At 32.9% G+C, this 26652-nt stretch overlaps 3 protein-coding genes across 4 annotated transcripts in view; 2 read left to right on the forward strand and 1 right to left on the reverse strand.

Annotated features, from left to right (window-relative positions):
* The first annotated feature begins 4069 nt into the window (after positions 1-4069).
* Positions 4070-13502, forward strand: Mgtor (Megator). The gene is made up of 7 exons (XM_065513564.1): positions 4070-4369; positions 5527-8702; positions 8774-11988; positions 12056-12375; positions 12443-12579; positions 12651-12795; positions 12863-13502. Exons 1-7 carry the CDS (start codon positions 4219-4221, stop codon positions 12991-12993), a joined length of 7275 nt encoding a protein of 2424 aa, XP_065369636.1. The 5' UTR covers positions 4070-4218; the 3' UTR covers positions 12994-13502.
* A 3623-nt stretch (positions 13503-17125) lies between these two features.
* RpS23 (ribosomal protein S23) lies at positions 17126-18559 on the reverse strand. Its single transcript, XM_065512373.1, has 3 exons — positions 18479-18559; positions 17824-17983; positions 17126-17525 (listed from the first exon to the last, which is right to left on the reverse strand). Exons 1-3 carry the CDS (start codon positions 18480-18482, stop codon positions 17258-17260), a joined length of 432 nt encoding a protein of 143 aa, XP_065368445.1. The 5' UTR covers positions 18483-18559; the 3' UTR covers positions 17126-17257.
* Positions 18560-26454: 7895 nt separating this feature from the next.
* LOC135960759 (monocarboxylate transporter 10) overlaps positions 26455-26652 on the forward strand; it is a 36031-nt gene continuing 35833 nt past the window's right edge. Inside the window, exon 1 of one of the 2 annotated variants that reach the window (XM_065512141.1) lies at positions 26455-26649. The gene's annotated coding sequence lies outside the window, so the exon portion shown is untranslated. The remainder of the gene's footprint in view (positions 26650-26652) is intronic. The other variant, XM_065512139.1, reaches the window with a different exon arrangement.

Genomic DNA, 26652 nt, shown 5'->3' on the forward strand with positions numbered 1-26652 from the left:
TGGATCTGCCTCTTGTTCGCTGTATGTGTGAGTGAAGAATACTCGCTTATAGGAACCACAACCAAAAATAAATAAAAAATCAAAAAGAATGAGTGGAGTGGAGTTCATAGCACAAAGTCAGTCATCATACAAATCTGTAGAATATCCCTATTATGTAAGTTCTAAGACACATGGTTGGTATGTCTGTTATGTATGTATTGTATGAATGTATCTCTTCAATTTTTTTGTTGGAATTTTTGCAGTTGTTCTTGTTGATTTGTAAGATTGTTTTGGACATCTTCATGATTTGTTTCGTTGTTATTTGTTGTTGGTTTCTCGTACTGCGGTAGGTTGATAACAATTCTAAAATTTGTTTGTACAAATTGTTTGTTCGAGATACATGCATTAGCAGGCTGGAGTGGGAGTACGATTGGGATTTGATTTTATCCGAAAGGTGTTAGTCAGTATAAAAATGCAACAACCGTTATTAGTACAATGAAAAATAATGGCTTTTCTGCGATTAAAATCTGCGATTCCAACGTTGTTGATAAACCAAACCTTTTTATTTTTTTATTTTTTCTAGAAATATGTACATTTTTATCTTACATAATTGCCCGAAGCAAAGGATCTCGCTCTCTGATCGAAATTAATAGTTCTGACTTCGCTAAGTATTGAAGTACAAGGGTGAATTTTTTACTTGAAGATCAAAGTCCAATTAATTATCTAAATCTAAAAAAAAAATCTTATCTTACGTTAACTCAATTGGATGGTATTAGGTACTATTTTAAACTTCGTAGTATTACTCAAACAGTGAGTAATTGAAAGATTAATCCAACAATATTGGGCGGTTAAACTAGAAAATAAAACAAACTAATCGAGAACTCAAAAACAAGATTCAAAGATTAATTTAATTACTGATCTTCAAGTCAAAACCCTAAGTAAGACATTTAGAGACGAGACGCTTTAACATAATCTTTCATTTACACATACGGAAACAAGTAATAAAGTATAGTCGGTCAAGACCGACAATATAATGCCCTAAACCGAGAAGATGATTATATGGAAGCTATGAAGGTGTCATGTCTTCTGTATATATGAAACTTATTTGTGTTGAATTTTATTAGAATACCAAAATTTTTAAGAAATCTATACTCGTTAAAATAATTTTCGGAAGTGGGCCTTATCGATCGCCGCAAACTTTGGTGGTGCGAGTTTGGCTTATATAAAACTAATTTGTGCTGAATATCTAAATAACTAAGATACATATTTATGAGAGCTTAACTATTTTCAGATAGGGCAATCGTATGGTGGCTAGTAGAAATAGCCACCAAATCCAAATTCAATAGACTTTGTCATTGGGGCAATAAAAAAGCTTGTACCAAATTTCATCGAATTACCATTAATATTGCGACCTGTATTTTGATTACAAGGCTTACATGGATGGACGTACGGAAAAAAATTTACTTTTTATCAATTTTTATTTTTAAGGTTTTTTTATTGCCTACTATAAAAACCATAAAAATAAAAGTCAATTTTATGACTCTTTCTGAAATTTGAGCACTTCAAAAATGTTTTTTTTTTTAAATGTCGCAGTGGATTTTTTTTCCTCATTCCAAATCGATGGCACAATATCGATAAATTTTTGTCCATACATCATTATTAATGCATTAAACACATTCAAGACAACAGGCTACACGACTACACGAACACAAATTCTGCTGGTTACAGTTGTAGTCGTGTGGCAGCTACTGAATTATTTTAAAGACGACAGCTACAAAGTAAACAGCTGATTAATAATACAGTGGTGCCACTTTAATAAAAAATAACCGTACAAAATTCCAAAGTAATTAAGACTGAAACAATTATTTTGAGTAGAAATATATATATGGTTATAATTAATTATGTACCTGTTATTAATTTATTTCAATATGGTTATCAGAAACTTCTCTTAATTAAGTAAAAAAATATATTTTTTTAAGCACTAATTTGATTTACATTTTTTTATTATATTAGCAACACTATTTCTGTTTTGTAGTTGACAAAAATAGAAATTAGCCTAGTTCGGCTACATCGGCATGAGTAGTCGTGTGGCCGTGTAGCTCTGCTGTCGTTAAAATAATCGTCTCCATATAAACGTGTGCATTTTATTTTTGACAGATTGAAGTTGGTAGCCTGCTGTCTTGAATGTGTTTAATGCATAAGTTGTTCGAAAAGTAATTTATGTTTCGGTGAACAATATTCATATTTATAATTGCGATGAAAATATAAACGTTGAAATTATATTAAAACACAAATTATATGTTTACGACAACAATTTATTGTTACAAAGAATATAGTATAGTTGTCGTAACCATGTCGAACCATGTTCTTTCTCTGCGTGTGCATACATTTTTCATGTTACCATGTAAAAAATCTATAAAAATGTGTTTTTTGACGAAAATTAGTTTTTTGTTTAAAACGCTTTTTTATGAAAATCTTGTTTTTAATTTTTACGAAAGGCTATGCGCTAAAAAAATTGTTGGTGTTCGTAAAAAAATTTTTTGGTGAAAAATAATTTTTTTTTATATTTGTGAAATAAAATTTGGCGAAAAAAATTAAATTGACTTAAAAAATGATTTTTCCCGAAATTGCTGAATTTCCAAAGTATTATATACGTCAATAAAAAGGTCTTTAAAATGCCGTGGTATTTTGCTTACACATACATATTTGCATTATCGCACACCCAGTTAATAGTGACACAACTTAAAATTTTAATATTTCAAAAATCTCAAAAAATTTTATAGCAATTGAAACATAATAACTGTTTTTTTAACAACAGTATACAAAATACACTGATATTTTTTTATAGGTATCGACAAATCGACAATTTAACCGATTTTCTCTCAGAATCATCTGGTAGCTTTGGGTTGCATAAGCAAACTAATGAAATGCGGCCACATCGATAACAATATCCAGAGTCTTTTAAAAAAACGTTGTACAACACTATTTTTATATGGATTCGCAACAACCCGTTTTCATGTTTTCTTACCCTATGTCTATACCAGATATATTTTTTTATCTTGATAAAATTAAGAGCAAATTATCGTATATAGTACCCATTTATTCGTATTATTGTTTTGTAGAATTACAAACACAAATTTGTTCAAGTTCTTTTGTGTGGGAAATACTTGTGTATGTCTTCACAGTTTTTTTGTAATTTTTAAAATTGGTGGTCATATTATGATGTCAGACAATGTGTCGATGTTCATGTGCGTTGTTCTCTATGTAATTTTTTAAAATGGCAGTATTTTCTTTGAAAATTACATTTTATGTCAGTCATCGACATGAGTTGTCCACTCCAGACAAATTGATGTCTTGTCAATATTGTCAATGAACTTGACAGTAACAACACACTAAAGCTGGCCACACACGGTTGATTTGTGAGTAGCTCTTTGAAATATTTATTATTAGATATCCATATTGTCCGAAACCGGGCTTTTAATTAAATTTTTGAATTTGGCGGGTTTTCGGTACTCTAGATTAAAGGCTTTAAAATTTATTCACCATTAATAGCGCTTCTGATTCTAAAATTAATGGTTCAGAGTTATTACAGTAATAAAAGTCGTAAACGCAAAAATATCATGCAAAACAACTTTTCTGAAAAATATAGAAATCGACTTTTTAGTCGGAAAAATATTGAAAAGGGTCGAGTAAAAACATTGTTTTTATTTTTAATGTTAGTTGTAAATATTTTACAAATTGCGTTTTTCTCAATAATAGCTCTAGTAACCATATATTTTTCCCAAATAGCAAAGTTGAATATTTAAAAATGTTAAAATATCGATAATACGAAATTTCGATTCCTTATTTAGAAAAATTATACAAATGTCAGGACTTACAAGAATTACAAATACATATTAAAATATCACATCAGCATTGAATTGGTAATAAGTGAAAAAAATTACGTGTTTCGAAAAACACCACTGTTTCAAATGACAGTAGAATTGTGTAAACCCAGCGATTTCCATCATAGTCTTGGCAACCCTGTTGCTACCAATATACAACTCTGTAACGCGTTTCTTTTCTTTGTAACATTATAGTTTGCAAAAAAAAGTTATTTCGTGTAGTCGCACTTTCTAAAGAACGCAGATATAAAGCCGCATTATTCGCAATTAAAAGCAATAAATAAAGAAAATAATAAACTAAATTCATTCCATTCGTAGTTTTTGTGAAAATATTTTGTGTGTATCGACAGTAAAAATGGATCTTGGCGGTCCGCAAGTATTAACAAACATTTTATCCCCTGAAGAATTGGTGCAGACACCACAAGGGGTGCAAGATAAATTGAAAAAATATTTAGACGAATTTTTTGATGAATATTATAAAGATAAAGCAGCGGCTAATCGACTACGTAAGTAATTTATTAACGAAAACTATTAATATTTATAGTTACGGCATAGAATTGTAAATTTATTACCGGTTAAATGAAAAGATGAGACAGCTTTGCTGTGTTAACCTGTATTATATTTTTCTTTCTTTTAATGGCGGCGTCTGTCAATCGTTTGTTTGGCAGCGCAGCATTGAAAACAAAAAACAACAACAAAATTGTATTTTTGTTTGAGAAAAAAATGTTGTAGACATTTTTATGTCAAACAAAAAATGTGCGCCAAAAGAAATGGACAAATATTACAAATGATGAAATTAAAAAAAATAAACTACTAAATAATAATAAAGGTATTTACAGACGACAATACTGAGTATTAACATTTGTAAAAAAACTTCTGTATCATAATACAATTTCATCTTCCAAGTCACAGAGAAATATTCATAGAGACGATACACTCCGTCTTGTCGTACAAAAACAAATCATTTGTCTGAAACAAAATACATGCATTGTCTAACATGCGTTTTGTTGTTGCAAGTTAGGTTTTTGACAATTACCTCGCGTCTCTAAGGTCCAAGGCATAGATAAACTATAACTCTCGCAAGAACAAATTACAGGTTAGTCAAAGTATTTTGATGTATCATACATGATTTGTGTTATTTTTGTTTTGCAAAACGGAGTGTTTCGTCTCTGTTTTCATTAATTTTTTATATATGGAGTTTGACATTCGAAACCAGTCTTTCATTGTAGAGAATGTAAAATTCGCCACCGACTCCACCTGATATATAAATTCGACTTGGTCCAAGGTGTATTCATTAACCCTCATATTCATAATCAGTGTTAAAAACTGATTATGAATTTATGTATAATTCAAAAATATGTACGATCGGTATTGATCAGCTTTTTAAAACAATACAAAAACTTATATGTATCGGCAAATAGAAGAAAATATAAAAAATAAGCCGAATTTGCAGTAAAACATCAATAAACAACAAAAAAAATAAAAAAATTTGAATACTAACATGTAAAACAAGAAATGTAATTTTTAAAAATGACTTGACAAACTGGATGGATTCAATATTTTAAATTTGAAAAGTAATAATACACCGTATTGTCGTCTGTAAATAACTTAAAAGTATAAATAATACCTTAACTTATGATTTTCTTTCTTTAAATTACTGTAGATGATTATGAGCTTAAAGCCGACGAGTTACAAGCTCAAATACAGGACTATGAATTAAAGTTACAAAACTACAACCAAAATGTTACTGAACTTCGTAGCCAGTTGGATACGGTGTCCAATGAACGCAAACAATTACTGGAAACAACTAGTTCCTATGAAAGAGAATTGTCCTCCTTGCGCAATGAAAAGAAGGCCATAGCAGATGATCGTGACCACTTGTTGAAAGTGATCGAAAGACAAAATAGCGAATTGGAACGCTTGCAACAGGATCTGAAAGCCTATCAACAACAGCTCAAAGCGGCCATTACTGCCAAATGTGAAGCTTTAGCTCGAGTAGATGAAATCGAGAGCAAAGAGGTGTCATTGGATTTCAAAGAACGACGCATGGAACAGGAACGCGATATGTTGCACAAACAAATTCAAACACTGTCACAGGATCTTAATCGCAATATTTCCGAATTGCAGAACATCAGACGGGAGAATACCATGAACACTATGCAGTTGGAAGCACGTTTGACCGAGAAGACCGAAGAAGTCAAGATCATACAAGTTCAGTGCAATCAATACAAGGAGACTATCGAGCGCTTATCACAAAATATCCAAGAACTGTCCACTAAAATGCTGGGTCAAAGTGAAGAGGCTCAAAAAATGATGGATTTCTATAAGAAGGAATTAGATGCCAAAACCAAGTTATCCGATCTATACAAGAGCAATTGCGAGGACACCGATGTCGAACGTAACGAATTGTCAGCTGCTCTAGCAGATCTCAAGAGAATGTTGGCCGAAGCCAGTGACCAATATGGTGAACTGGAGACCACATTCAAGGCCACCCAACTGAAACACGAGCAAGATTTGGAAGAAAGAAACAAAGTTATAGAATCGCTTAAAGATGAAGTAAAACATGCCAATGAATTGCTAAAGGAACTACAAGATGAAAGCGTAGAAAGTGCTATATCTAAATTAGCACCCACCGCTGCAGTTGCTTCACGCTTGATACGCTCCGACATGTCTCTTACCGAACTCTACTCGTTGTATGTTAAAGCCACCGAAGAATCGGAAATGCAGAAACGTGAATTGGCCAGATTAAACCTTCAGTTGAAAACAATTCTAAGTGAGCTCAATGAAAATGCCCCCATGGTTAAGAAACAGGAGTTGGAATACGAAAAACTCTTGGAAACCAACAATATACTGGCCCATCAACGTGACGAATTGTTGTCTAAGAAATCCGATATGGAAGAGTTGTTAGTGGACGCCCACGCAAAAATGAGCCACGTGGAAAGAGAAAACAAGAAGCTCAAACATTCACAAACTGATCTCAGCCGCCAAGTATGTTACTTGCTCAAAGAAATAGAACAATTGCGCATAGGCTTATCCACCGACGGAGCCAATTGTAGTTCTTCACAATGGGGTAACATTACCACCACAGACGAGGTCATATCTAAGAAACTGGTAACGTTCAATAACATTACAGAACTGCAAGAAAACAATCAAAAACTGTTACTGCTCGTTAGAGATCTCAGTACGAAACTTGAAGAAGCAGAGGCTCTCAAGCAAGAAATCGACGAGGCTTCTTATCAAGAGAAGCTAGAGAACTACGCCAGTAAATTCCAAAGTATGCAAGACACTCTGAATCAACAAAACAACACGGTAGCCACTTTGGTTTCCAAATGCGAACGTTACAAGAAATTGTACTTTGAGTTGCAAAAGAAACTCAACAAACAATCCTCGCCAGACGAACTAAGCGACATGGAAGATGACACCATGGGTGGCGATGAAAACGAAACTATAAACATGACTGCTCAATCACCGGCCGCCAAGAATGCCAAATCCAAAGAATATGAAAAGCGTATACGTGACTTGGAACAGCAATTACAAGATGTCAGAGATAACTACAAGACCCTCAAAGAGCAGTATGAATATTATTCGCATGAAAAGAAGAACAATGAAAAGATCCTCAACGAGCAGTTCGATTCAATGCGCACCGAGGTCAGAGAACTCACTTCCACCAATTGCAAGTTGGTGTCCACTCTGGAATACACCAAAGAACAAATCAAGTTGCAACAAAAGAATATACAGACTTATAAACAGCAGATACAGGCTCTAGAAGATCGCAATAAGAACTACGAGAATACCATTGTTAAACATGAACAATCAGTTCTCTATCTTAAAGACGAAATCATGAAGTCACAACGTAACCAATCTGCCGCCGAATCAGAATCCAATCGTTTAAGACATGAAAATCGCATACTCAAGGACACTGTTGGACGTTTGCAATCAGAAAAGGAAGCCTTTAATCGTGAACAACAGAGTCAGTCGTTATTGCTCAATAACTTGGAACTGATCAAATCCAATTTGGAGAGATCTGAAATGGAAGGCAAGGCCAGACTTGAACAGCGTTTGGATGAAACTGTGCGTGAGTTGTCAGCTCAAAGAAGAAGATTCCAGGAGGAAGAAGATCGTTTCCGTGAAACCACCAATGACTTGAAGCGACAAGCAGATTCGGCCAAAAAACTAATGGAAGATGAAAAGACTCAAGCGGACAAACTGCGTCTAGAACTGATCAGTATGCGCGAGGAAATTCAAACCAAGGCTCTACAAATAGATGAACTCAGCAAGAAACTTCAAGAAAGTCTTACACCTTCCAAGAACGACAACCCCATTGTGTTGGCGAACAAAAAAGCTAGAGAATTTGAAGTCAAATATGAGGAAGCGAAAATCGAAATTGAATCCCTCATGGCAAATTTGGCCAAGGCAAAAGAGCACGCCGATCAATACTACAAAATGTCTCAAAGTGCCGAAACAGAAATTAAAAATCTGGATGAAGTTCACACAGCGTTTGTAGAAAAAGCTGAAGCCGAATTGAAGGAACTGCGCACTTCGGAAATGAACCTTAAAAATCGCATTTCCGAACTGGAAGCCGATCTGCAATTGGCCACGGTAATAGAAGCACCCGTTGCCAATAATGCCCCGGCCGAACAAATTAGAAAGCTGCAAGAAGAACTTAAGGATGCTCTGCAAAAAGTCAGCGAATGTAATCGCAATTTACGCACTCTAAGAGCCGAAAATATCACGCTATCAGAAAACTTGAATAGTGTCGAGTCTAAATATGCCAATGAAATGATTTTCCACTCAGCTGATATACAGGAATTGGGCAAGGTTAAGCAAGAGTTGGTCAAGGTAAACAAATCCACACAAATACAAAGTTTTTAAATAATTAAATATTTTGTATTCTCCCCAATTTTTTTTAGATACAAAGCCAAATTAACGAACTTACCATGGACCGAGATAGTGCCAGGTCGGCTTTAGAAGAAGTCAAGCGCTCACAAGAAGAAAATATCGCCCTGTTGCGCAAAGAAAAGGAAGAGTTCGAGAAACGCGTTGAAGATCTCAACTCTTTGAATTCCAACCTCCATGATCAAATAGAGGCTCTTTCCTCCAAACTGACCACCATGAGCCAATCAGTTACCCCAGCTGCAAATCCCAATGATTCTGCAATGGACACTTCAAGTACCGATTTAAGCCGCACCATGTTGGACGCCGAAGCTGAAAATAAAAGCAATGGACAACTATTACAAATCATAAAGTTCTTGCGTAAAGAAAAAGATTTAACGGTGGCTAAAATGGACATACTGAAGGCAGAAACCACAAGACTCTCATCCGAGTTCACAATCTTACAGAAGAAAAACGAGGAGTTACAAGACTTCCTTAATCGCGAGCGTTCGAAGACCGATACTAATCTTATATCAGCCTCAAAACATGAGGAAATTTTACGTAAAATCGAAACGCTAAATGCAGTCACCGACAGCAATCGCGTTTTACGTGAAGAACGCAATGCGCTTACCCAACGTGTTAAGGACTTGAATGATCGCATTAGCGCCCTAGAGGATGAACTATTCCCATTACAAACGCAAAATCGTGATCTCAACACCAAGATAGACGAACTTAACTCTGAAAATAATTCATTGCGTACTGAGGCCATGAGATGGCGTCAAAGAGCAAATGTCTTAGTGGAGAAGAGTAACAAGAATCCCGAGGAATTCAAGCGTTTGCAAACAGAACGTGAGAACTTGGCCAAAATGCTGACGGCCGAGAAAGAACAAATGAAGTCGCTTAACGAAGAACTACAGGGTGTTAAGGGTGAAAAGTCACGCCTGGAAGCTGAACTGGCGTCATTGGAGAGACAGGTACATGTAATGACAGAAGATAAGAAGAGTTTGAACGCCGATATCGCTACTATGAAGCAAACCAATTCACGTCTTATGCAAGAGGTCATGGAGTTGAAGAACAAGCTGTTGGCCAAGGAAGAAGCCGTACAAAAGATCACCGAAGACCTGGAGTCTAAGGAACAGTTGCTGCAAGATTCCAAAAATAAGGAGATTCAAATACGCAAGATCGCCAAGCGTTACAAGGATTCTTATTTGGAGCTATTGAACAAAACACCAGCTTCTACGGCGGGCGGCGGTGATGCTGCTAACAACACAGCCGGCCAAGATGGCATCGAATTGGGTGGGGCGGCCACTAACAATCCTGAAGCAACCACAAAGGCCGAGTTGGAGCAACAACGTAGCACAATTGAAAGTCTAAACGGCGTAATACGCACCATGCAAGAGGAAAATGAAAAGGTACGCAAAGACTACGAAGGTCTCAAAGCTTCGGTGGAAATCGATGAACGCACTAAGACTCTTTTGCGTGAGGCTAAAACCCACATTGTCAGCTTGACCGAGTCACGCAACATTGTCAGCAGTGAATTGGCGTCCACAAAGAATAAATTGCTGCAAAATTCTGAAGCTCATGAAACGGCCATAAATGAAATAAAATCACAATATGATGACACTTTGGCCCGCCTGGAACGTGAACTGCTGGAGCAAAACAATCGTAACAAGGAAGATGTACAACGTTTGACCAGAGAAAACGAATCACTTATAATGCGCATCAATCAGTTGAACCGCCAATTGGGTTTGCAACAGTCTGCCAAACCCTCAACTTCATCAGTGGCCTCTGAAAAGGGTTCCATATCGGATTCTTCGCCACGAACTGCAAATGTTAAACCCATGTCGGGTACAGCTTCAGTCCAACAATCGGCCACTGTTACACCCTGGCGTGGTGGAGAAACACCTTTGGCCAGCATTAGGCCAATATCGGTGCAAAATGCTCGCACCGCCGCCATTCTCCCCACCAGCCAACAAAGTTCTTCGACTGGCAGTAATGTAGTGGCTGGGACATCGACATCTTCCTCATCCACTTCGTCCACTTCAACGCCATCGAGCACTCCCTCTTCAGCAGCGGGCAGCAGCAATACTGCATTAGTACCACCACAACAACAGGTACACACCACTGGCAGTGCTTCATTAGAAACCATGTCTTCATCGCCTACATCATCTCACACTGACTATATGCCATCGACAAGCAGTTCAGCTTCTGTAGCTGTTGCCGCCGTACCACCCATGGGTTCGGCTTCAGCTGCTGAAAGTTCCCAAGAGGCCGAAAGTATTCAGCAACCACAACAAAATGAACCACAGGCCCATGTTAGCGGTGGTAGTGGCAATCAGGCACAGGTAGTGGCTTTGGTTTCGCCCAGAGTTGAAGGTTCTGCACAGTCGGCACCCTCCGTCAATGTGCAACTAATACAGGATCCCAATAATCCTCAGCCCAGCACTTCGGGATCCACTGGTTGCTCATCTCACATTGCAGTCAGCAGTCACAATCGACACACACCATCCAGCAGCAATGTTACAACCACCCAAGCCGGTTCATCGGCTGGACACAAACGTCCCAGAGAATTGGAGGGAGACTCCTCTACGACTGCGGATGATTCGGATAAATCATCCACTAAACACCCCAAACGTATGAGAGCTCCCATGCATAGCGCTGAAGCAGCTGTAATGACTGCTGGTGTTTCCGACTCGGGCATTGACGTAGACCAAGTACCAACCTCATCTCAACGCGATCAAGAAGATGATGTTGTCGTCTTAGACTCCGAAGATGATGGCATGGCAGAAGCCGAGGCCGACGAAGGTGGTCCAACCGATGGAGATGGTGAACACGAAGTTTACGAAGACTACGATCAGGATCAGGACATGGATGAAAATGAATGCCCCGAAGTGAATGAGAGCAACTTGCGCCACGAAGTTGGAGAAGCCGACAACAATGAAGTAGATGTCGATGAAGATTTAGAAAATCACGGACAATGCTCGTCAGCCGGAGCGGCTGGTCAAGCAGATAATGATCCTTATGCGACTGGTGCCAGTACTAGTGCTGCAGCGGCTGCTGCTATGGCCAAGGCTCACAGTCAACAGGACAACAATCAACAAAGTCAGGCCATCAGCAGTGGCAGCGGAGAATCTCCGCAAAGAAAACAGGCCAACTCTTTGACCAGACAGCAGAAGGCAACTCTAATGAAATTGCAGCAGGGTGCAGATGTAACAGAGACTTCCGAAATGAGTGGAGCTCGCCGATCAGACAGGTTTGTTAAATTTTATTTTATAAAACCTAAAATGCAGTTAAAATGTTTTTAAATTTTTAACCAACAGCACGGAAATCGTTAGTTCACCCCAAGACTCTAAATTTGTTTATGGCACTGATAGTGCATCCTCAAATACGGCACAACAATCCGGTGAACCATCTGCCGAGGATGGACAAGAAAATCAGGATTCTAATGCTGATGAAGGAGGAGAAGCAGCCGCAGGCGGTGAATTTATGTCAGAAGATTACGAAAAAAAGAAAACTGCTGAAGCGACATCGGAGGATAATCAAAAGGACAACATTGAAGAAGCAGTAGAGGGCGATGATGATTTTAATGAAGAAGATGCTGGTGATTCAGTAGAAGCTTCCGAGAATATTGACAGTGAAAGTAAGTTAAATGGAATGAATATAATACAATGAAATATTTTATTAACACAATCCCTTTTCCTGCATAGGCCACCACAGTAGTGGAGCAACACAATCAGAAATACAAGATGAACAACAAAATCAAATTGAAGCCACATCCGAAGACAACGAGGGTGCCGACGGCGTTTCTTCAGAGGGAGAAAAGCAAGCTGTCGAAGAAGTAGAGGTAAATTTGTTATAATCTTTGATTTTTTAGTTGATACCATATATTAATTATTTTTTCTGAAATTCCTTTAGGAGGAGGGCCGTGAAGCAGAGGCCTCAACTTCACCATCTATAACCACCCGTTCTAAGGCAACAAAAGGTACACCCTCAAATAGAAGGCAAAATAGAGGTGGTTTCCAGCGTGGCAGCAATCGTCCCACTCCCATAGTCTGGCAAGGTGAGAAGAAGCTAGAATTTAAATTTTAGAAAAATGTTTAACAAATATTTTATTTTTTATTCACTAGACTCTCCCGGCAATTCACGTAATTCTAACAACCAACCGGGTAGCCCAGCTCGTGGTTTTGGAAATCATAGAGGTCAACGTGCTAGGCGCATGCGACGACCAGGCGGTGGCAATTTTTCCAATAGAATTTAATTTTTTTCAAACTTAATTTAAACATTGGTTTTCTTTAATTATTTTTTTTTCTACATTTTATCGTCAAATATTTTTTGTAAATTGTTTGAAGTGATTTATTTTTTTGCTCTAGTTTAGTTATTATTTGTAAGCGACCCAACATTCATAAATATCCTGGCCCACCCTTTTTTTTGTTTGTAACAAAAGGGTTTTCTTTCTTTCATCTTTTGACCTGATAATATTTTTTCCATTGATCTTTTAACATTTGCATTGATATAATCGATCGCTTGTTTTAACTACTTTTTGTCGTGCGTATCCGTATCCATATTGAATACATACTTAAATTGAACTAACACACACATACTATACCGTCACTTAAGATTCATTTCATTTTTATAATTATAGTATATAATTAGTTTTACTCTTCATATAATAAACTATATACATAATTAATTATAAATAAATAATAAAAAAAAATACATCAAAATATTCACCTAAAAATACATACAATATTTCAAAATACATACATACTTATTGCAGTGTTTTATTTTAAAGTGGTTTGAAAATAAATATAGATCAAGTTATGATGCCGTTGTTGAAGTTTTTTACTGTCGCCAATAATGCCGAATACTATTGACAATCCTTAGGTCTGATTATAAAACAATCCAAGGTTTAATTTGAGGTGGGTTAACTCTAATGTAAACATTTTCTTATTATAAAATTTAAACGATTCCTATAATTTGCGGAGATCTATAAAGTTCAAAAACATAAGTATCGATATTGAGCAAATATAAAAGGAATAACCAAATTTGCATTTTAAAAAATTTGGTTTTTCTCTTGGTTGTTTGTGAAAAACATGGTTAAAAACTGTATATTTTCCTTTACCACGTGTAGTAAGCGTATGTATAAGCTAGTCATTTCGTTTGTAATTTCTAGAATAACCATTTGCTATTCTGTGATTTCGTAACTTTTGAAAGCCCCAGATATCTGAAAGATAGTGGTAGTGAAAATCAGAAAAAACGATCGAGTTTAAAAAAAAAAATATTTTTTGCCTAACAAAATTTATTAATTCCACCCACGACTACATAGTTCTAGAACGCGTACTAAAGACAGTACTCCGAATAGATTCTACTGAAGCATTATTGAGCCATCCTCATAACAGTTCTAGAATCTATGATTTTTACGTGCAAAATACCAAACAAATCTTTAGAACGGCACATGGGTTCGTTTTGTTATAACCTTAATTTGAGGTTCTAAGAAGACATATTATGTTAGCTTAGTTTGTAAACGTGCTAAATCCTTTTTTATAAATTTTACAGGAGACACAAAAACTTTCTAAAGTGAGTGGTATAAAAATATCATTCCGTTTCTAATTTCCATTTTTCATTTCATTCATAAAGTATACAATATCGCACTCGTTCAACAATACTGTATTAACTAAACTTTTTCAAATTTCACTTTTTTGTAAGAAATCAACTAACACCATTAATATCTATCTACTGTAAAAATTTCAACGTATTCCGATTATTCTTTCATCTCGAAAGAATAATTCGTAATAGTGTAGTGAGTATGTTTATATCAACAAAAAGGTATTATTTTGAGTTAAACAAAAGTGGTTGGGAATACAAAGTACGTCGTATATTTTCATAAAAAATTTATTATGTGCGTATTTTGAATAATCAAATTGTTTTATTTAAAATTGGTTGTATTTGAGTTGATACTGTTTTGTTGATAAAATAATAGAAAACAAAATATCGAGAAGTTTTAGAAAAATTGATTTATTTTGCAATAGGTAATTGCAAAAATTTTAAAGAAAAACAATGTAAATACATATATTTTCAAATGCAATTTGCTTACTATCATGTATTCGGAATTTCAAATTCTCTTAAAATGTAGCCACAAACAGTTTTTTGTATCTCCTGAACACTTAAAAGTTTTTGAGTTAATTCAGTATTGTTGAACGAGTGCGATATATAGTTACCTTAATATAGAAAGGTCCTAACTCTGTTTTTTGTTTGTAAGCCCAGATTTTCGTTTATTTCGATAAATGGTCATATTTACCCAAAAAATCGCGATTTAAAAAAAATTAGTTAGGGCCTTTCTATATTAAGGTAACAATATATCTTTTATAAATAATTAGTAATTTACATTACATAATGGTTTTAAGTTTAATTAAGCATTTCTGGATTTTTACTGGTTCAAATTATTCTAGGCAGAATAGTATTCCTGGGGTATTAAGTTTCTCAAATCTTGAAAACTGTTCAATTTATTTGGTATTGAATATGAACAAGGATATGATTTAGTTCAAATAAAAAAAGACGAAATATATTTTATACATTTGCCAAAATTTGCAAGATATAAAAGTGAACTTTGGATTCTTCTTAATCTGAGGTTTATATTTAGAGGTATTTAGTAGAGAAAAAAGTCAATAAAATTGCAAAAAAATATTTTTTTTATTTCTGAAATTTATATTACACTAGGAAATTTACTACTTTTTTGGCCAAAATTCAAAATTAAAGTTTTTCTTTAATATAACAAATTAAACAAATGTTAAGAATTTAACATTTATTTAGATTTAATAAATCTGGAAAATTAAAGTGAAAACTAATTATATCATTTGCAGGACATAATACCATAACAGTTCTCTGTATCAATCTATTATCTTCCGAAACTAATTTATTTCAGCTGCATACATTTCCTTTTTTCTAAAAGCAAAACCATTTATTTATTTATTCACAGTAATAAAATAAAAGCCATTTTTTCCATCTTCCAAATTCAGATTTTTTTACTATATGGCGAGAGAAACATACCGAAGCGTCACCTGAAATCCAAAAGTGCGTAACAATCAAGGCACACGTCTGCACAAATTTTTAGAAATAACAATTTTAGTGAAGAAAGAAAATCATATTTGTAACCACAATACTTTAAATTTTATTATGTTTTTTGTCTCTCCTACAAAATTTAAAAAAGTGTTGATATGCCCTTTTGCATTTTAGGTGACGATATATAAGTTTGTCATTCCATTTGTAATTTCTACATTTTCGTTATAGATAGCGACTTTCGTAGCCCTCAAATAACTTGCATACATGATTCAAACATCAATATATCCGCTATGTCCCGGTTCGGCCCACAAATGGCTGATATATAAACAAAAAACTGACTACGTCTATTTTTCACCTACAATTTTTTTTACCAACATTTTGTTTTTCTAATTTCTTTTATACCAAAAATTGTTTCACCAAATCATCAAAGTAGTTTTTAATATTTATCTTAAAAAGTCCAATTATGAAAAAATCCCCCGAGAGTATTTTTCCCTTTTCCTATTCAATGTTAAAAAAAGGGAAAAAACTCCGGGGGAATTTTTTTCATAATTGCTTTGAAAACTTTTTGAAACGAACAAAATATGTGACAGACCTGAATATTTAGAGGTGTACTAACGAATATTTTGATCATTTCATTCGAGTTGTAGGCTGAAGGCTTTTGAAATCCGGCCTCCTGTTTGGCTTAAAGGCAATACTATTAAAACGTGGAACGTCGATTCCTTTACTAAATTAAAACCTGAGAGGTTGCAATTAACATTTTGCCAAAAATCTGAATAAACTAAAAAAAAAAAAATTGTCATCAGTGGAGTTCTGGTTTGCTGAATATTCTGCTATCAAAGATAAATGGTATTGAATATCGAATATTTATTCGATATATGAAAAATATTTCTTTGTTAAAATATTATTGAACAAATCAAGATCAGCTTGAATTTGATTATGATTTGGCGCATCTTTTGTGGTAATTTTTCTTCATTTCATTTCTCCTTTTTATAATCAATGGGACCGTATAAGTATATTCGTTATAACCGTGTTCGACTGTACATATATTACAAAATCAAAATGGGAGCCCGCGAAGCCAAAAAGATTATCTCGTGTAGGATCGTTTTTTTTTAATTTTAAGAGGCCATTTTAAGTCCCAATTTTTTAAAAACATTTGTAACAAGTCAAATGCCGATCTAATAATTGTTTGTATTACATATTTCCGAACTCCTTTGCAAACAAATGCTTGTGGTGCACGGACCTGCAAATTTCTTGAAAACTAAGCCAGTAAAAGCCTATCAACAATAAAGTCCCATCTACTGATATTCCTCCTTAAAAATAATTAAACAAAATTTAATTTTAAATTTTTTTTAGTTTTTTTTAAAGGATTTTTTTGTATTTGTTTAAAGATTAAAGAATGTGTAAAAACAAATTAAAAACTTTGTTTTATCATAAATGGGTTTTAAAACTAAAACACAAACATCTTAAGATCTTGGACGTTCCTTCTTTTCCTTGTACAAAGCCAACAATGAAACGTTAGCGACCTTGACAACCTTGAAACGTACACCGGGAATATCACCGACGGCGTGACCCTTACGACCGAAACCAGCAACCAAAACTTCATCGTTTTCTTCAATGTAGTTCAAGCTACCATCCCGAGGTACGAAAGCGGTGATCTTCTTGCCGTTCTTGATCAGTTGTACTCTCACGCACTTACGGATAGCAGAGTTAGGCTGTTTGGCTTCAACACCACTGCAAATAAACAAAACAGATACAAAATTAATTAAAACCCTTACTCGTTTATGACAATTGTTATAAAAAAAAAAAAAAAATCAAGTTTTTTTCACTAGAGTTTTGATGAATTGCGCTGCTTGTTAACTCACAGTATACTCCTGTGATTTGATTTTCGAAAGAAATAAAACAAAAACACAAAAATATACTGCGAGTCACAACCAAGAGCTCAGCCCGGCTTTTTAGTTTACACTTTACACACACACTTTTTGGTTCTATTCCATAAACGGTAAATAACAACAAAAACAGAGATACTTACACTTTCTCAAGTACGATACCCTTGGCATGGGAAGCACCACCGAAGGGATTGGCCTTCCATCTTGTACCCAAATGAGCCTTCTTGTAGTCTTTGTCAGCCCAACGTTGATCACGACGGTGGTTGACGTGCTTTCTGGCAGTGCGAAGACCTCTTGGTTTACCTATAAAATAAAACAACAGACGTGACGACACAATTAGAAAAAAAACATGACAACAAACAATTAACAACAAATACACAGAAAAATTACTTAAGCATCTTACAATATGTCACTTAAATACTCCTCCATTATTCCAAGCATTTACACTACATGCACTTAATAATTTCAAAATACAAAATATTTAATTCAAACTAATCCATTTTTAACATAAATTTCACATTTATCTGACTGATGTCTTAGATATTTAATGCTTTTTACTCTACACATTTTACTCACGAAACTAGAATGCGGCTTTTTTTCATCCCATACGAGACATTCATAGACAGTCGTCGTACGAAGGGCAAAGTTTTCAGCATACATTTTACAGATAGAAATTTAACAAATTTCTTTAATTATATTTAATTCACATAGTTTAAACACTGTTTACAACATTTTCACTTATTGTTTGATGCATTTTTGTAATTTTCCCGTAAAAATTAAATAATTTTCGTAACTCACCCATAATTTCCAAACTTTCTCAAGCAATGGCGGAAATAAAAGAACGAGATAGAGCCAGCATTATAGCCATCTCTGTCGCAGCGTAGTATAAAAGACGTAAATTTTACAACTGTGCAATACAGGGTTGTATTTTCTGGTTGGGAATTTATGTAAAGGGACATTTTTATGCATGAAATGTTGCCACATAGTTGGTCATTATGTATGCTTATTGTGAATGTTTTTTAAATTTAGTAATACATAAAAAAAAATTATTTGCTTTAATATTAAATTCTATAGCAAATTACTTTACTTTAAAAAATATTTATATTTTATACGATAAATGAAGGGTTTTACAAAATAAAAACATACAAATATCTCTTATAATAATTATCCAATCACAGAGATGTAGATATAATTTAAAATAATGAGCATTAGAAAATTATTAATGAATATCGTCTATACATTTTATGTATATCAGTTTTTTAAGGAAGTATATATATTATATATACATAATACATGTTTTGGCATTATAGTAAAAAAATGTTTAGGAATTAGGAACTTCAATTAATATTCATTATTAGACTGTGAATAGCCAATACATTTATGAAGCTTATTTTGCTAGTTTTTTACTATCACATTCTTACCACATAGGATTTTGACAACTCAGTTAGGTCTTTGAGAGGAGAGTTTCCGATCTATGTATATTTATCTATTGAGAAATGGCCAGAGGCGCCTTTTTTACATATAGTAAAACACTAACTAAAATTGTAGGAAGACGACCGAGAGGAAGAAAAGAAATAACATGTTTGAAAAACATTCAAGAATGGGCAAGTCACCAAGACGAAAGAAGTCTTCTGAGGAAAGCCAAAAACAGACAACTCTCTATAAATGAATAATAAAAAACAAAAATATTAAACAAAAAATTTTACTTTATAATAATTGGCAAATAATGATGAAGAGAGAAATTGAAAATTTTATATTTTTGATTTGAAATCGATTAGTTTTGTATTATGCAAACAAATATTTTTAAATTAAAAATAAATAAAATGTTTAGTAATACACAAATCCATGAATATGGCAGCACAATTTCCTACTAACAACCATATTAAAGTTACACTGAGAAAAAAACTACCAGTATAATTTTAAATTGTATTTTTGATAAGAGTTAATTAAGTTATAAAATCTTTGAAAGCTTTGTTGTTCTTCCAGAACATGAGTTGAGTATGAAAAACATTGTCATATCACAAGAAAATTAATATTTAATAACTTTAAATACACAAATTTTATTATTTGTGCCCGTAGTTGCTGACAGAAATTTACTTTAAAGAGATTAGTGTTTATCAACAGAACATAAGTACGTACATAAACGTTAGTTTTGAAAAACAAAAATTCAGCAGCAGAACAAATGATAATGAACAAAAACCACTTCACTACAAGTTTGCCAAGATTTGTGAAAATGTGTACTTAAGATTTATTAATTTTTTTTTATAACAAACTTTAAGATTATACAGAAAAGACAAAATATATTATAAAATCTTTTGTTTTAAATCTGTAAATGGTAAAATATGAACTTGTCACATGTTACAGCATAATAATATGAAACAATAAACTAATTGCAAAGGTTTTTTTATGCAAAAATTACTAGTTACGTGTAACGACTATAATAACTCATTGATTGCAAGGACTTACAGGAGCCGTTATCAATGGAATGTAACGGAATGTTAGTTTAGTTATTACTTTACGAAAAGGAATCTGGTGACGACTGGTTTTGTAAATTTCTCACTGTCGAATTTTAAAAAAAAAATTATTTTATTATTAGAATTCGTTATTTTTATTAATTAATTCAGTATAATATTATTTGTGAAATATGCATTCTTTATTATTTTGAACCAGTTTTCGTAGCCCCAATATGCTGAATTTTGGCTCGAAATTATGTTCGGAAGTTTTTGAAAGCTGTTAATTTCTAAGTCATGAGGATTCTTAAAAAAAAATATTTTAATTTGAGTCCAATTTTTACATTTTGCAAATTCGAACTTAAAAATTTTGAAAAAATAAGAATTTTCTTGAATTTTTTAGTATTTTCAATGCAGTTTCAGAATATATGCTTTTAAAGATATGTTCGAAAATTGGATTTTAAATTCGAAATATTCCAGACACTTTAAAAAGAAGAAAAAAATCTATATAAAACATGCTAAGTCCAGCAAAAAAATTGAATATGCTATTTAAATCTTCTTTTTCAATACTATTTGCTATAATACTTTGAAGATTAACATTTTTCGATGTAATTACTATAGTATGGTTACACAATTCACTGTAAAATAAAAAAAAAAAATAAAATTTTGAAGACATAATAATAAAAAACAAATTTAGAGTTATTTTGAGTTATTTTCCTTTACAGCAATGAAATAAGACTGTTTTTTTGTTATGTATTTAAATAATATAAAATAATAAAACAAATTTGTAAAATAATAAAACGAGATGTTAAAATTTATTATAAGAAAATGTGCTAAGTCTAGCCAAAAAACACAAAATCATAAATATGAAAAGAGCTAAGTCCCTAAAAATGGCTTCAGTTTCTAAAGTCATTTCAATTATTTTATTTTTTCAACTGATACTTAAAGCCAAGAGATCATAGGAGAGAACTGCGTTTACAGATCTAAAGAATATTGAAAGCAAAAAAGGATAGAACGTTTTTTGTCTCTCCTATAAAATTCAAAAAATGGGACTTGTCACGTTTGCGTACTAAGCTAACGATATGACTTTACTGACTTTACTGGGTGACTGATTGATTCAACAACGAACAGCCCAAACGATTTTTGGAAATTCGAACGTTTAGGAGGTAAATTTACTAACCTTATATCTTCTAAATTAATATATTCTAAATTAATATATATACATACATACATATATAGATACAAACAAAAATTTTATCAACATAAAAAATCGCAAAATTAAAATGAAAATGTCCAAATGACTCAAAAGCTATGTGTTTGCATGTGATGGTTGATAGAATTCATGATATACATATTTTATTAAATTATTCGAATAATATTTTTTACTCGTTATGAGTGCGAATAATAGAGAAAATTGTAAAAATGAATCAATCACTCAAATACATAATTATATTATAATAGAAAATAATGACCTTTTATTTTAAGAAATTTTAATTTGGAAATATAAAATCTGATACATATAACAGAGATTTAAATGCTTTTGAATTGATTTTAAACAAGGTTGACTACCGTTACCGGAATAACTGTAATTACCGTTACCGCTAAAATACCGCTACCTCTAAATACCCTTTTTACCGCTTTTCTTTAAATAATTTTAAATTATGAAAATACAAATTTTTCATTTAAATAATTGAGTTTATTGAATATGTATATGGAACTCTCAAACCGAAAAAAATTGGTAAAAACAAAAAATCTGATTTTTTTTTAAGTTAAAATGGAATTTTTCACACAAAAAAAATTTAAATTTACAACAAAGCTAATCCCAAAAAAAAAAAAATAATTTCATGAAACATCAAAAAAAGATTTCAAAAAACACATTATTTGGAAATAAAAATAATATTTAGAAATAGTACAATAAATGTATGTACATAAATTAATAACTATGTATTTATTTGTGAGATCATACATAAAAAAGGGGCCCATCCCCAGGGTTCCCAGATTTTGTTAGTGTCTGATCGCATATTGGGATTGTTTTGAGAAAATCTGAAAACACTGCCTTTCTTACAGTTCAAGGCGGGCAAATAAAGATCGAGTATTTACATTTTCTAAAGAAATGTAAAGAAGTTACATACAAAATTTGTAAATCTTATTAACTTTTACTGTAAATACAACGAATTATTAGGCCAAGATGCTTTCAGCCAATATGTATTAAGTAGGGTGGTCAATTATTCGAGTTTTAATTTAATCGAATAAAAGTTTATAATATTTTTCGATGATTTTTTTTTTAAATTTGCTCGATTATTTCAATAAATAACGTTTAGAAATTATTATTCGAATAATTTAATAAAATATATTTAAAACCAGAACAATTTCAATAATAAAGGAAAATATGCACACAAATAAGCAGAAAAATCGAAATTAAAAATTAATATTTAAGAAAAAATAAATGTTATTTAAAAAATTGTTTGGCAAAAAATAATTTTGCCCTCAACAGATAGACAATGGCTTCAAATGTAATATTTCCTTTAAATATACATATGTATGCAAAGTTCAGTAAAAATTTATTTTTAAGCAAAAACATAATCACAAGCTTTTAGTTTTTAAGTTAATTTTCATAATGTTCTGATCTTGGTGTGTTAACCCAAAGAAAGCCATTTCTAATAAAATTTCCAAAGCAACCAACTTGGAATAACATTATAAACCGTTAGTTATAGATATTTTTCTCCAAATTTTTGTTTATGTAAACAATTTTTATACCCTTCACCTTCGTGAGAAGGGTTTGTCATTCCGTTTGTAATTTCCACAATATAATTTTCCGAACCTATAAAGTATATATATATATTCTGGATCCTTATAGATAGCGGAGTCGATTAAGCCATGTCCGTATGTATGTCTGTTGAAATCAACTTTCCGAAGCCCCCAAATAACTTACATACACGATTCATACATCAAATATCCGGAATTCTTCCGGACCGGTTTTTAAAATCGAGAAAATCGGTCCACAAATGGCTATAAATGGATATATGGAAAAAACCAGGACAACCTCGATTTTTGACCTACAGTGAGCCTCAAAAGTGAGTATACACCAAAAATTATTTTATTTTTTTTAAGATAATGAAAATTCTAAAATTTATCCATCGATTAAAATTTTAATCTTTAATTGTTGGAGATTGCTTTGAAAATAGATTCGGTTGCGAAAAAAATGATCTTAAAAAATTCACTGGTGGCTGTGTGTATATCTGGATTACAAAGACAATTAATATGGATATCTAATGATAGATATTTGGTCCTACAATGGGTCAAAAACGGAAAAATATTTTGAACCCTAATTTTTTTTTCACCAACATTTTTTTCGCTAAATATTAAAAAAAATTCAAAAAACAAAAATTTTTTTTTCAAATTTAAAAAAAAAATTAAAAAAATAGTTTTTTCCAAAAAATGAAAAAACAACTGGAAAAAAATAAATTTTGTTTACCTAAAACTTTTTATTTTGAAGTATAATTTTGTGAAGGGTATATAAGATTCGGCTGTTTGTTTTTTTTTTAATTTTAACTAGAAAATAAATTTATTCGTGTAGTCGATTATTCGACAATTACTGATTGAATAATTTTGTACTCTGAAATGAAAATTGTTATTCATTCTAATAAAAAATACATACAACCTTAGTACTAAGAGAGATTTAAAAAAAATTCCAAGTTTTTGATTCATAAAAATTTTACCAAAACGGAAGAAACAACATTTAACACCAAAATAATTAATAAATAAACACACAGACATAATAAAAAAAGAAGACTAAGATGAGAAATGAAATAAACAAAAATAAAAAAGTCAAGAGAATTTACTGCTAGAAAATCTACCAGCAACAAAAAGTAACACAAACTGAATAAAATACAAATACTACAAGTACATCATAGTATGTATTTCTAGAGAAATGAACAAACACAGTACGAATTAATCTTGTGAATACAACAAAAACAACTAAATACCAAAAAAAGAATGAAGAAACAAACTAACCCGACCGACCAACCAACACGACGTATGTGGAAAATTTTTCGCTCAACATTTGCATGTGGCTTATACGCACACAGTCAGCAAATACTGCGAGCGAGCAAGCGAATCTACCAACCAACCAACCAACCAGCCCATCCATCCGTCCGTCTATCCGTCTACAATTAAGTCAAACACTTTGGACAGAGAATAAGCTAAATACACAAGACTCTCGCATAGCTAAATAGCTCTACTAATGAGTCATACAATAGAAAGAAGCAAATGAAAAGAGAAAATACATATTTTTACACACGACTCCCCAATATGTAATGAATTGTAATGGAGTTGTATGTAACTGAGCTTTAAAATTGGACGCATTGTGACCCTTTTTACAAGCCAAAGAGCACTGAATGATGTCTTAGTTAAAACGCATGTGTGCCTGTTTTACTTATGTTTCTGAAATACAATAATTTTGTAATGTACCAGAGAAAACAAGCAAAAGAAATGACATCTAAAAAATAAATACAAATCCATACGTACTCACAATGTATGTATTGTTGTCCTCCACATACGATAATTATAATCACACTTTGGCGCCCATTATCTCGTGGGTAATCATCGCATTATAAATACTCGTACTCGTACTATATTGAGAGGCCCTTTGAATTATTTGCCATTCATTGACTTTTCTTCGCCACAATTCAGTTTTGTCTGTTTGTCCGTCCGTCCGTCCGTCCGTCTGTCTTTATGATTCTTTGTTTTTGTGTTTTCTGTATTTACTCGTATTCCATACATCAAGTCATCGATATAGTTCTTTTTTTTTGTTTAAATGAATACATGTGTCTACATGTGTAGCCTTTAACGCACAGTGTTTTAGAGACAAAAAATTTTAAGAAAACTGATATGTTTGTTAACATTTCATTATTAAGTAACAGTATGTTAAAAAAAATTAAAAGAATTAATTTAACTTTTAACTGTTATTATGGTTAAAATGGTCACCGAAAAAAAAGTACGTAAAAAAAATATAAATATTGTCTCAAAAAAATAGCAAAAGATCTGAAAGTTCATCGTCACACTGTTTCCAAAGCCATTAAACAGTATAAGGAAGTCTTCAACATTGAAAGGAAACCTGGATCAGGAAGAAAAAAAGGTCTAACAGATATTGGTAAGGCAAAAGAAGGCGAACAATCTTTCGAAGAGCACAGAACACTTTTATCAGAAAAGCAGCTCGTAAAGTTAAATGCTCTGATTCTTTTGTGCGCAGAGCCAAAGTTAATGCTGGATTGAAGTCGTATAAGGTTCAGAAAGTTTCAGATCACAATGCGGTAAAGAAATTAGAAGCAAAAGAATGAACGAAAACATTGAGTTAAAATTTTATATAAAAATACACTTGTGTGATGGATTATGACACTTATGGACTAACTTATTTTCACAACATTCGGGTCAAGATTTTTATGTGTCAGATTCAAGAATAATACCTGACAAAAAAACAAACAAAATTCCCCAAGAAGTTTCTTGTGTGACAAGCCAGTTGCAGTTGTGGCAAAGGAAGCCAATCATTTGTGACACCAGGCATGATAAACACAGAAATATACATATATTAAGGAGTGTTTCCAAAAACGGCTTTTACATTTCATAAAACAGCACAGAGAGCCTTCATACTTCTGGACCGATTTGGCATCATGCCACTATTTTCTGAATTTTCTGAAATATAATTGGAATATTCTGAAATTCAATTAGAAAATTCTGAAATTCAATTTGAATTTTCTGAAGAAAAAAATGAGAAATTTCTGAAATCCAATTGGAAATGGTGTAGTGTTATTGATTATTATTGTTATTGATCTTAAATTTGATTTTAAATTGAAAAATAGTATTTTTTCGAATAAAAAATATATTTTTTCCTCGATTATTCGAATGGCCACCCTTTTCAACACATTTGCTGTCTCCAAACCCACTGTAATTAACGTAAAATTAACGCTGTTTCAATATAAAGTGTTTGTGCGTTTTAGAATTGTTTCCATTTTCTGGTGCGCTGGGTTGCATACGCGTACAATATTGTCGTTGTTGTAGTATTTCTGATTGTTTTTGTATTCGTTGCGACTTTTACTGTTCGCATTTTATGCTGTTCAAAATTGTTGCTTCTGTGAGTTCGCTCATTGCTCTTTTCACAATTTCCGCCGCTAGAATCTGCTAAACCGGCCCGATTGTCAGTTAGTCATCTGGCCTATAAGTTACACTGACTGTCTCTCTGTTTTTTAGTCATGCAGTCATTAAGTCGGTCGGTCCGCTAGTCATTCGGTCGGAAAACGTAAAAACCTTCTTAACAGCAAACAACCAATATAGCCAGTCAGCCAGCCAAACAACCAACAATCTACATCTACTTAGCTAGTATCTGCTAGTTAGCAAGCAAGCAGCAGCACCAACACTCTTCAGTCATTTTTAGGCAGTCACAAGGAACGGTTGGTTGTTGGGATTGTTTTTCAAATTTAAATCCACAGTTTGTAAATCAACTTGAGGCCGTAAACAACATCGGTC

Source organism: Calliphora vicina, chromosome 5 (genome assembly GCF_958450345.1).
Source record: "Calliphora vicina chromosome 5, idCalVici1.1, whole genome shotgun sequence".
NCBI lineage: Eukaryota > Metazoa > Arthropoda > Insecta > Diptera > Calliphoridae > Calliphora > Calliphora vicina.

Bases quoted from the DNA above. Each gene is read 5' to 3' on its own strand.
- Mgtor (XM_065513564.1), top strand. From the start codon at position 4,219: ATGGATCTTGGCGGTCCGCAAGTATTAACAAACATTTTATCCCCTGAA. The intron at 11,989-12,055 runs GTTTGTTAAATT...TTTAACCAACAG, and splicing joins GGAGCTCGCCGATCAGACAG to CACGGAAATCGTTAGTTCAC. The intron at 12,376-12,442 runs GTAAGTTAAATG...TTTCCTGCATAG, and splicing joins CGAGAATATTGACAGTGAAA to GCCACCACAGTAGTGGAGCA.
- RpS23 (XM_065512373.1), bottom strand. The intron at 17,526-17,823 runs GTAAGTATCTCT...GTTTATTTGCAG, and splicing joins GGTATCGTACTTGAGAAAGT to TGGTGTTGAAGCCAAACAGC.